Source organism: Eurosta solidaginis, chromosome 5 (genome assembly GCF_040869045.1).
Source record: "Eurosta solidaginis isolate ZX-2024a chromosome 5, ASM4086904v1, whole genome shotgun sequence".
Taxonomy (NCBI): Eukaryota; Metazoa; Arthropoda; class Insecta; order Diptera; family Tephritidae; genus Eurosta; species Eurosta solidaginis.
The window spans coordinates 148008166-148021220 of NC_090323.1; the positions used below are offsets into that span (position 1 = coordinate 148008166).

Sequence of the window (13055 nt, forward strand, 5' to 3'; positions counted from 1 at the left end):
ACTAGAGCCACTATCATTCACTTCTTGTGCATTTGTCTGTTGACTTGGAACCAAACTTTGTATTTTTGTCATCATAATTTCCATCATTGCTCTTAAATCATTTACTTGCGTTTGTAAATTTATTTCAGAATTCTCGATTTGGATTTCATCACTACCTAAGAAATCACACAATCGTAACACTAGTTCAGCTTTTGTTCCCGTAGTTGAAAGATCATTATTACGCAGCTGCTCTTTCAGCTCGTCTACTTTCAACGTTGACACTTTTATTTTCATTTTGCTATTTTGTTTATTTCTTTTAAAACGAGTATTCTAATTAGAATTTGTTTATTTATTTATTTTGCTTCACTCGTCCTTTCGTTTGAGTTTTATGACACGTTGTCTCTTTTGTCTATTTATATTTTCATACACACGAATGGTCGCGTAAGCGAGATCGACACTTTGAAATTATTACAACAATGACATTAACGAACATTGTCGTATTCTTTACTCGTTAACTCGCATGCTCTACACGCAGACCGCAGAGTTAATAAAAAAAAATATTGTATTTATTACTTCAAATACAAAGTTCTGATTTCTATTTTCTATGTTCATCAACCGTTCGTACATTCGTACGCCCGATAAAACTATACTTTTTGCCACAATTATATTCGTACGCATATATGTAATTCACATTAATTTCTGCTTTCGTGCTTTTGCCTTTTTTCCCCCGCAAACCGCTCGTCCATACGTACGCGCGATAGGCAACAAATTTTGGGCAACAACTACAACACGTAATTTGAAATCAACCACCGAAATTCACTTGCTCTGTCTTACTTTTTATGTATCACCGACCGATCGTCCATTCGTACGCTCGTAGGCAAACACAACAACAAAACATATGTATGTACATCAACTTTCGGTTTGTGTCTTATGTACAGACTTTGAACATGTCCACACTTGTCAGAATGTTGCATGTATTCTGATGCAATCTTCCTGAAACGAACGAATCTTCTCAAGCATTCATTGTGTTACACACACACATATTTTGTTCTATTATATTTCAATATATGTAATTCACACTGTCACTGTGAGGCTATGCGGAGCATCTCACTTCTGAACTGAAAGAGTCTTTATTCAAGCTCTTTTGGGTTGTCAGGATTTCTGGATTCCGATTAAATAAAAACGCTGCCGATTTATGCACATTAGCACATTATAACTAACAATTCATGTTTATTAAAGTTTAAAGTTAAATATATGAAAATATGTGTGTTTAAATGAAATTAGTTAAATGGTTTAATTTAATGAAAGTAAAATGAGTATTATAATGATTTCTCTGCCCGTTGCCGAACCGACGTCGTTCACGGCGCGCTGTTCAAATCTAAACTGCCCTTTTGTCGCTGACATTGAGTAAGGGTTGCCAATTGATTATTATTCCGTTCATGTGCAGAGATGATGTATTTCGTAGGATTAATTACTAAGGTAGGGTCAGCCTAACCGTTGTATTATATTGACCATAGATTAGGTTGCCTTTATATTATATTGCTCGTATTCTTAGGATGACCTTACACAAGGTAGCTAAAAGAGTTCACAGTGTTGCCATTACGCAAACTAAACTTATTTACTCAAAGGCACTTTGCGAGGAAGTGGGTCACTATCCCTGGGGCTAAGGGTATAAAATTAAAAAAAGAAGTTCCATACACCAAATTGCTGAGCAGTGGTAACGTTCCCTTTCACGCCCAACCACCCGAGAGGATTTGCACGCTGCATTAAAAGACCGCCACGTGGTAGTATTCTATGAAGAAGAGCATAAAAGTTCCCTAAGCACTTTGAAACATGGAAAATAACCAGGGCCGTACGCTGGGATTCAAGGGGTTGTGTAGGGCAATATATAGCTTCTCCAACCCAATTTTCAACCTCACCTTCGAGCGGCGAATCCCGTTTCACTAACAGATGAGGCTCTGGCGACCCCAAGCTCCTTATGGAACTTGGGGGTGGGGAGGGAGGGATGGCCTGAAGGTTCAGTGTGGCCATATAAACCGTTCCCGAGATGGTAGGGCCAGCACCTTAATGGTGCTGTGTTACCGGAGCGTATCGGATCTGTATCCGACAAAGGACCATCACATCGATAACACTCCCCAAAGCCTTCAGGGAGAAACCTAATCGCTACAACAACAACAACAACAGGGCCGTACGCTTTACACGCAGAGGAAATAAAACTAGCTGCAAATTTCAGCCCAGAGCTAATGCTGCACACATGAAACAAATGCCGCCAAGAAGCACTTGCCCTACTAGATAATGTCACAGATACAGGGTGCTTCAAAAAATTCGTCAAAGTCGAAAATTTTTAGAAAAATGCAAAAACAAAATGTTTTCAGTAAAAAAATAAAAAAAAAATTAAATGAGATTTGTCTTATAATGACGTATTTAAGCATTAAATAAGATAACCTAATGATTTTGATAAGATAGCGTGGCACTACCCACTTATGATAAAAAGGTGTATCTAAGTAGTCACGTAATCAATAACTACCAAAATCGATAGACGTATTGATTTCTATAAAAATTTAATACTCGTTTGAAGGCGAAATGCCTAAGCTTTAAAATAAATTTGATAAACTTTAGATAAATGCAATAACGAAAAGTATATATTTATAAATTACTAAATTAATTAATTCTTTTATTTGAAATAAAAAATTAACTTGCACATATATATTTTATTTTTCAATAAAGTAACAAAATTTATTAGTAAATCTCTTTTTCATTGTTGTGATTAGAAGTGAGAAACTTATTTTATCTTAACATAGTCATCGTCACTGGAACATATATCTAACAAAGCAACCATTCCTGAGCTATACGCATCTGTAAAATCTTTTTGTGTTCTTACATACCACATAGATGATATGACTGGATCAGAAGAGATAGCTAACATGTTGAAAAAGTCTTCGCTTTGTCTAACTCGTGATACTTTGAAGGTGTTCATACATCTATATCTTTTGTAGTCCTTGTTCTTAAATTCTTCAGCTTCTTCAGACAATTCTCCTAATGGTAAGCACTGGTACCCTATTAAATCTTTTCCATGTGCTAAAATTTTATGTACCGTTGGTGTAAGTTTCTTCTCAGGATACTTTTGATTCCGCAACTCTATAGTTTTAGATGCATATTCTCCAAATTTGGGTCCATTAACTGCTTCATGGCAGTTTAAAATATTTAAAACTACTCCCAATCTTTTCACAATATCACTATCAACTCCTGTTATGCGGCCAGTCACTTCATCGTTTTCAAAAAATCTTCTTGAGGAGTTACCATCATTTGTATTTCCATATCCATGCTTTGGACAGTCAACTCTTTATAGAATGCATCCTGAATTATTTTTTTTTTCTCCTGTTTTGTTTCTCCTTGCATGTTGTATTGTCGTCGAAAACTTCTCCTGGTTGTGGTAGTGTATAAGTCAGCTTCAAAACAAATTCCATACATCTTATCCTAGCATGCAAAGGAGATATTTCATACTCATAATTTAGTTCGTCAGTTATTGAATCATCAAGATTTTCAAAGTCCTTTTGGCTTTTCTTACAAATTGGACATTTCATTGTAGATGTCGTATTTGTTATTAAGTTCAAAACTTTTCATCGACCATTGTTAGAAGAAAATCATACTTTATTGTAATAACATTCCCTCTTCAATTTCAATTATTGTTGATTCTAATTTGGCAAACTGATTTTTTATATCACTCACTGTAGCTTTTATGAGTTCCGAAGACTCCTTCTCGTATTTAAATAATATCGGGCGGCACAATATAGTTCATGACAGACGCGGATTTTTCCAATATTCTGAAGCTTCATCTTTTAGTCGTAATGGAACAATAGAAGCCATAAACATATTACTATCTCTAATTCTTTCATCGTCTCCATTCATTCTTTGTTTATATGCGCTTTGTCCTGATGATCCATCACAGCCCCACTTAGTTATCAATGCTAGCTCCTTTGGCAGTCATTTCAACTTTTCTTCAGTAAAACTTTGAAGGAGTCATGTAGACGTTTGATCCATTAGGTTTTGTAGCTCAATTTCAGCTGATACTTCGGTTATTTTTGGGACGTAGAGGAACTGCTTCTTTCTTGGCTTGAGTAATTTTTTTGTATCCAGGTAAAATATCGGCATCACGTTGCAGTAATGACTTACGCAATATAATATTTTTTTATACTCAGTTGAGCAGAGCTCACAGAGTATATTAACTTTGATTGGATAACGGTTGGTTGTACAGGTATAAAGGAATCGAGATAGATATAGACTTCCATATATCAAAATCATCAGTATCGAAAAAAAATTTGATTGAGCCATATCCGTCCGTCCGTCCGTCTGTCCGTTAACACGATAACTTGAGTAAATTTTGAGGTATCTTGATGAAATTTGGTATGTAGGTTCCTGGGCACTCATCTCAGATCGCTATTTAAAATGAACGATATCGGACAATAACCACGCCCACTTTTTCGATATCGAAAATTTCGAAACACCGAAAAAATGCGATAATTCATTGCCAAAAGCGGTTAAAGCGATGAAGCTTGGTAGATTGGTTGACGTTATGACGCAGAATAGAAAATTAGTAAGATTTTGGACAATGGGCGTGGCACCGCCCACTTTTACAAGAAGGTAATTTAAAAGTTTTGCAAGCTGTAATTTGGCAGTCGTTGAAGATATCATGATGAAATTTGGCAGAACCGTTACTACTATTACTATATATGTGCTAAATAAAAATTAACAAAATTGGATGAAGAACACGCCCACTTTTTAAAAAAAAAATTTTTTTAATTCAAATTTTAACAAAAAATGTAATATCTTTACTGTATATAAGTAAATTAAGTCAAAATTCAACTCCAGTAATGGTATGATGCAACAAAATACAAAAATAAAAGAAAATTTCAAAATGGGCGTGGCTACGCCCATTTTCATTTAGTTTGTCTAGAATACTTTTAATGCCATAAGTCGAACAAAAATTTACCAATTCTTCTCAAATTTGGTAGTGGCATAGATTCTATGACGGTAACTGTTCTCTGTGAAAATGGGCAAAAACGGTGGAAGCCACGCCCAGTTTTTATACACAGTCCACCGTCTGTCCTTCCGCTCGGCCGTTAACACAATAACTTGAGCAAAAACCTTTATATCTTTACTAAACTTAGCACGCGTATTTATCTGAACTCACTTTATCTTGGTATAAAAAATGGCCGAAATCCGACCATAACCACGCCCACTTTATCGATATCGAAAATTACGAAAAATGAAAAAAATGCCATAATTCTATACCAAATACGAAAAAAGGGATGAAACATGGTAACTGGATTGGTTTATTGACGCAAAATATAACTTTGGAAAAAACTTTGTAAAAAGGGTGTGACACCTACCATATTAAGTAGAAGAAAATGAAAAAGTTCTACAAGCCGAAATCAACAGCCCTTGGAATCTTGGCAGGAATACTGTTAGTGGTATTGCATATATAAATTAATTAGCAGTACCCGACAGATGATTTTCTGGATCACCTGGTCCACATTTTGGTCGATATCGCGAGAACGCCTTCACATATACATCTAAGGGCCACTCGCTTTTAATACCTTTAATTTGATATCCATATCGTACAAACACATTCTAGAGTCACCCCTGGCCCACCCTAATGGCGATATCTCGAAAAGGCGTCCACCTATAGACCTAATGCCCACTCCCTCTTAAAATGCTCAGTAACACCTTTCGTTTGATACCCATATCGTACAAACATTCTAGAGTCACCCCTGGCCCACCCTAATGGCGACATCTCGAAAAGGCGTCCACCTATAGACCTAATGCCCACTCCCTCTTAAAATGCTCAGTAACACCTTTCGTTTGATACCCATATCGTACAAACATTCTAGAGTCACCCCTGGCCCACCCTAATGGCGATATCTCGAAAGGCGTCCACCTATAGACCTAACGTCCACTCCCTCTTAAAATGCTCAGTAACACATTTCGTTTGATACCCATATCGTACAAACATTCTAGAGTCACCCCTGGCCCACCCTAATGGCGATATCTCGAAAAGGCGTCTACCTATAAACCTAATGCCCACTCCCTCTTAAAATGCTCAGTAACACCTTTCGTTTGATGCCCATATCGTACAAACATTCTAGAGTCACCCTTGGTCCACCTTTATGGCGATATCTCGAAAAGGCGTCCACCTATAGAACAAAGGATTACTCCCTTTTAAAATACTCATTTCCACCTTTCATTTGATACCCATATCGTACAAACACATTCTAGAGTCACCCTGGCCCACCCTAATGGCGATATCTCGAAAAGGCGTCCACCTATAGAACTAGGGATTACTCCCTTTTAAAATACTCATTACCACCTTTCGTTTGATAAACATATCGTACAAACACATTCTAGAGTCACCCTGGCCCACCCTAATGGCGATATCTCGAAAAGGCGTCCACCTATAGACCTAATGCCCACTCCCTCTTAAAATGCTCAGTAACACCTTTCGTTTGATACCCATATCGTACAAACATTCTAGAGTCACCCCTGGCCCACCCTAATGGCGATATCTCGAAAAGGCGTCCACCTATAGACCTAATGCCCACTCTCTCTTAAAATGCTCAGGAACACCTTTCGTTTGATACCCATATCGTACAAACATTCTAGAGTCACCCTTGGTCCACCTTTATGGCGATATCTCGAAAAGGCGTCCACCTATAGAACTAAGGATTACTCCCTTTTAAAATACTCATTACCACCTTTCGTTTGATAAACATATCGTACAAACACATTCTAGAGTCACCCTGGCCCACCCTAATGGCGATATCTCGAAAAGGCGTCCACCTATAGAACTAGGGATTACTCCCTTTTAAAATACTCATTACCACCTTTCGTTTGATAAACACATCGTACAAACACATTCTAGAGTCACCCTGGCCCACCCTAATGGCGATATCTCGAAAAGGCGTCCACCTATAGACCTAATGCCCACTCCCTCTTAAAATGCTCAGTAACACCTTTCGTTTGATACCCATATCGTACAAACATTCTAGAGTCACCCCTGGCCCACCCTAATGGCGATATCTCGAAAAGGCGTCCACCTATAGACCTAATGCCCACTCCCTCTTAAAATGCTCAGTAACACCTTTCGTTTGATACCCATATCGTACAAACATTCTAGAGTCACCCCTGGCCCACCCTAATGGCGATATCTCGAAAAGGCGTCCACCTATAGACCTAATGCCCACTCTCTCTTAAAATGCTCAGTTACACCTTTCGTTTGATACCCATATCGTACAAACATTCTAGAGTCACCCTTGGTCCACCTTTATGGCGATATCTCGAAAAGGCGTCCACCTATAGAACTAAGGATTACTCCCTTTTAAAATACTCATTACCACCTTTCGTTTGATAAACATATCGTACAAACACATTCTAGAGTCACCCTGGCCCACCCTAATGGCGATATCTCGAAAAGGCGTCCACCTATAGACCTAATGCCCACTCCCTCTTAAAATGCTCAGTAACACCTTTCGTTTGATACCCATATCGTACAAACATTCTAGAGTCACCCCTGGCCCACCCTAATGGCGACATCTCGAAAAGGCGTCCACCTATAGACCTAATGCCCACTCCCTCTTAAAATGCTCAGTAACACCTTTCGTTTGATACCCATATCGTACAAACACATTCTAGAGTCACCCCTGGTCCCCCTTATCCCTAAATGGCGTCCATCCATAGAACTATGGCCTACTCTCTCTTAAAATACTCTTTAATACCTTCCATTTGATACACATGTCATACAACCACATTCCAGGGTTACCCTAGGTTCATTTTCCTACATGGTGATTTTCCTTATTTTGTCTCCATAGCTCTCAACTGAGTATGTAATGTTCGGTTACACCCGAACTTAGCCTTCCTTACTTGTTTTTCTTTAAACCGAGATCTATAAACAGCGCCAAAGCTTCTTCGGGAGTGTATTTCCTAGGTAGCACATTTGGTGGTGTGGGAATGCTGTTTTTGATGCTCATCAGTCGCACTGGACTTGCTACCACAACTGCTTCTGTTATATGAGACTTCACGTTTTCTTCGTCTTTTTTATATTTAATAGCCAGTGCTTCTGAAAGATGAGTCGTGGCCATAGCTTTTGTGGTATCAGACAGCTTTCTTTTCCTTGCGTAGGTAGAACACTCTTCTATGGGTTTTGTTGGTCTACCTCTAGTTGGATTGGTTGACCTGCTAGGCGTTTCTTCGTCCAAAGAAGTTTTGTCAGCTAGCCACTTTTCATGCTTACTTAGAACTTTTGAATTGTTACGATAGACGTCCTTCCATTTTCTTTCTATCATAATGTATTGTAAACCAATTTTTTCTTCCAGGCCTTCCTTTTCTTTAATGCTTGTTTCACTCGCTAATTCTCTCATAATAGCCTCAACGAAGTCCCGTCTTGACTTTGTAGATTTAAGCACCGCAAATATTTTCGAGTTTTCTAGATACATATTAGAATTCGCTTCGAGTGTATCTGACTTAATATTAAACTGTGAACTATATTTGAAAATACTATTCACTTTATTTAAGTAAACAGAATACTTAGTTCCTTAATCTCCAAAAGACGAAAGATAATGTAAATTGTATGATGGATAGCTTTATATACCTACTCAAATTATTAAAATGAATTTCAGGTATATAATTCGTAACTAAAAAAATGTACGTTGTTAACAAGTTCCAACAGGCATGCTTAACCAACGAACCGATATCATTTCGTTACGATAATTAACGTTAATAAACGAAACAAAGTCATTTCGTTTCGTTTATTAACGTTAAGAACGTCAAATTAACGAAATGATTTCTTTACGTTATCTGCCATATCAAAACGAAATCAAATCGTTTATGTTGATTATTAAATTCAAACTATGCTGGCAAAGCTGATTGATGGCGGAGTCATTAAAGGTGAAAGCATTAGCCAAGCTGATTGCAACTTTTCTCATGAATTTTGACAGTACGAACATTTCTCAGAGTATTTTTGACATTACCACCAACGAATTACACAAACAAATTACATGGAGTTTGTGTGTGTATGTGCGCTCGTTGTTACCACCTTACGGCTTCACCATGGCTATAGCATTGCCAGCACAATTCAAACATAAAGTATCAAGTTTTTGTTAAGGTTTTTAACGTTAACGAAAGCTTTTAGTTTCGGTTAAAAACGAGATACAATTTATCTTGATAATTTCTTTATCGATAATATTTCGAAGTGTTTCAACGGAAACGGTGGAAATTTTTTGATAAACGATTAGCTTAACGTTAAGGTGCATCCCTGAGTTCCAATAACAAAAACGACCTTACGGCCGTACTGAATTATATATACCTGCTCAGGCGCGTATTTATGCCCAAGGTTGTTTAACTTTATTTGATGTAAAAAGTGAAGTTGCAGCTGGACGCAGGTAGACTTTATGAATTTAGGTAACGGAATATTTCACAAATAACTACTGTTAATTTGACGGAGCACATATTTTAACATTTTTTTATTTTTTCCATCAAAGTTTTAAAAGGGGCCTAAAAATAGGCATTTCGAAAAACAGGTATATCCGCCAACTTTTACAAAAAAAAACTATTTTTTTTATGTTTCAATCCTAAATTAAATTATCTTTAATAGCTATACAAGAAAACGACAACCGGCCTCCTTCTTTACTCACAAAACCATTTTAATTACAACGAAAAAAAGAAAATTTTCAAATTTTTCCCAATGTTGAAAATTGGTCAACTTTGAGCGGCTCTACCTGGTAAACTATAATTTTCTGTAAAAAAACAGTTGTATATTTATGTGTATTTGAAGTGTGTAACCATATGCGTGTGTATATGTGAGTACTACTTCGCTGATGATGACATGCGTTTCTTGTTATGTATGTGTTATGTATCTGTTATGTATGTGTGTACATGATGATTAATGTATTTAAGTAGTTTGCTTTAAGGTTTTTGTTATTGTGCATTTATTTAGTGATGTGAATATTCGTCACAATACTAAGCAATTTGGCTGGCTTCTGACTATGGAATACAAAAAAAATAATTAACATAATTATTTACTTCACTCCTCTGAGATGAATTGGAAATCGTTTTATCCCGCCCAAAAAACAACAAGCTGGTTAGAAACGACGGTGGCGAAGAGACGGTAAAGAGCAAGTTTGTAAGATGCTGGAGGTAAAGGCTTTCCTTCGTCGTCCGCATAATCTAGTACAAACATTTTCGAACCCTTTTTCATAAATTTGTTTGCAACGTTTCTTTATTTTACATCATTCTGAACCACCAAAAAATTACTGGACGAATGGCTTCTTCCTTTCCAAACACTTCACTTAATTCCAAAGATTTCTCCTTACGATGTATATTGGTGCGATTTTCCGTCATCCCCAAAAAGGACGCTGATGATGGCGCAACGCTGAAACCGTTTTGTCTCAAAACCAAATTTGGCAAAAGGATGACAGAAAATAGTTGAAATAAACAGCGGTCACACACCCTGTCGGAAAATCAACGAATCAAAACTAATCAGTTTCTCCATATTCCTTTTTCCACTCTATCCACTGTATTTTCCTCTACTCTTTTCCACATTTTTGTTGTTGCTGTTGTAGCGATAGGGACACTCCCTTAAGGTTTTGTGGAGTGTTATCGATATTCCCGTAACAGGCACCATTAACCACGACCATCTCGGGAACGATTTAGTAAGACCACATTAGACCATCAAGGCCACACCGCCCTTTTACCCCCTAGATCAAGAGGAACTTGGGGTGGCCAGTGCCGCAACTATTAAAGAAACACGATTCTCCACGCGTAGGTGAGGTTGACAGTTGGATTGAATAAGCTTCAAATTGCGCTGGCAACCCCTTGAAAGGGTTGCGCTTCACAATCTCTTGAATCAATCAAAACAGTGGCATTTTACACATCATATTGTAGTCTCTGCAAAAAAAAAATACAAAAAAACGTTTACTTCCTGCCTCTTCTCTCCATATTTAATCCTTGTCTCTCCTCCGTATCTACGCTATTTAGCCTTCTCGATGTTTCTCTCTTTTCTCCCACTTTCCTTCTTCTTCCACTATTCTACTTCATCTCAAGTAAATCGCAAGCAATCAAGTTTCTCAACTATAGTATTTGTCGAAGAACTACCCCTGTACCAAATTTCAAGCGAGTGTCACCACAAATAAGATTTTTTAGAATAGGTCGGCCCCTAGTCCATTTCCCGAATTGAGAAGTTCATCAAATATTATGTTTGTCAAATAGGTAACCCTGTACAGAATTTCAAACGATCCAAACCATAGATAACATATTGGAACAGGTCGGTCTCTGGTCCACTTTCCGGAAAGAAACCAAGCCTATTACCGTTCTGAGGGTAAAATACACGTCTGTGCGGGGTTCCATTTATATACAGAGATAATTATTTTAAAAGTATGCAAAAAAATCAAAAGTCATCCTTTTTATTTTTTATTAACAGAAAGGCCACGAATGTCGAAATATCCAACGTCTAGGCCCAGCGCGAGTTCGCTTAGGTGCGTGCATATCGAAAAAGCTTTATCGGCCGAAATTATGTGGACGATGCCATCAACATTCGGGCAAATGTTGTACCCCCTCCGTATCTACAACTATACAGGTAAACTTTATAAGTATCTGAGTTACAAGCTTAGTATTCCTACCAATGCGATTCGCTTCACAAGCCAACTTAAACTTAAAAACCAATCCTAAATGCCTAAGAATGCCAACATAACAACCCATTGATATCACCAAAAAATAGTAACAGTCAAATAAAACTATTTTCAATCAACTTACAACAATTACAAAATAAATAACAGAATGCTATTATATTTCCTTTAACCACTTCTATTCTCTTTTTAATAGGTGGAATTACTTTGTCCACTGAACGCTGATGATCCCATTAGCTTTGCTGAACAGCAACAACGGTCGGAAGGCCAAGCACCACTACAACTGTGGGATTCGCTATCACTTGAGCCAATCGATCAGGAATTTTTGCAATCACATCAAATACAAATTGAAAATAAATTCATTGCCGTTGAATGGATATTAAAGTGCGAGTGCAGCAAAGATGTGAGTATAACAAAAAATAGAAACTAGAAATAATACAGATTATGCTACTACAGTATTGAATGGGAGATTTTGAAGTAGGAAAACAAATTTCAAGCAGAGCATAACAAATATAATAGCCCATTGTGTTTTATTTGAATTTTTCCATTTACTAATGCACTCACCTATGGTTCTGTGATACTTGTTCATTCATTTAGAGAAATATTACAAGGATTCCAATTTAGAAATTGATGAATTTTCAGTGGGATGAATTGTTCCTAGGGTACTTATTGTGCGAAACTACCCATAGTCAAATAAAGGTTGAGATATAAGGCGGAGCAACCTAGAGTTCGGTATTAGGACCCGATCTCTGCACCATTACATACGAAACTCTTCTTTGATTGGACATGCCAGAAGGTATATTCCTAGCTGCCTTCGCGGAGGGCATATCACTGTCATAACAGCACGAATCTGCAAGCTGGCACAGCTTAAACTAAAGCAAGTCATGCCCAGTGTAAATAGATGGAGGGTTGATCACCGTGTTGAACTGGCAACCGCAAAAATAAAGGTCGTCATCCTTAATAATATTCGTATCATTAACATGACGGTAGGGGACCTTCAAATAGATATACGCGCTTCAACGAAATATCTAGGGGTGGAGCTGGACAGTAAGCTTACCTTCGTGGAGCACAGCCAGCGCAAGGGCTGTGCTCACAATAGCGAATTTGATTAAAAGGTAAACACAGGCGGTCAAAAGCTATGTACAAGGAAGCCTAGATCCATACCCCTTATGAAGTACAGAAATCTGGGCATACACAATGAAATACTGAAACAACCGAATCGTTTTTACCTCAGTCCAACGCAGAGGAGTGCTGCGACTTACCACACGGTCTCGTCGAAAGCATATACATATTTTCTCGCTTAGAAAAGAATATCGATATACGGCAGCAGATCGAAAGCGAGTAGAGCTGCTGTTGCCATACAGAAACAAGAAGAATCAATTCGACGCTGACAAGAATTAC

General features: G+C 37.7%; 1 protein-coding gene across 3 annotated transcripts in view; it reads left to right on the plus strand.

The window, feature by feature from the left end:
* Window positions 1-13055, plus strand: part of Ccn — a 422762-nt gene that overhangs the window by 337142 nt on the left and 72565 nt on the right. For all 3 annotated transcript variants that reach the window (XM_067791186.1, XM_067791188.1, XM_067791187.1), the window contains 2 exons: window positions 11450-11605; window positions 11851-12057. In XM_067791186.1, the coding sequence (XP_067647287.1) occupies window positions 11450-11605; window positions 11851-12057 (363 nt within the window). The remainder of the gene's footprint in view (window positions 1-11449; window positions 11606-11850; window positions 12058-13055) is intronic.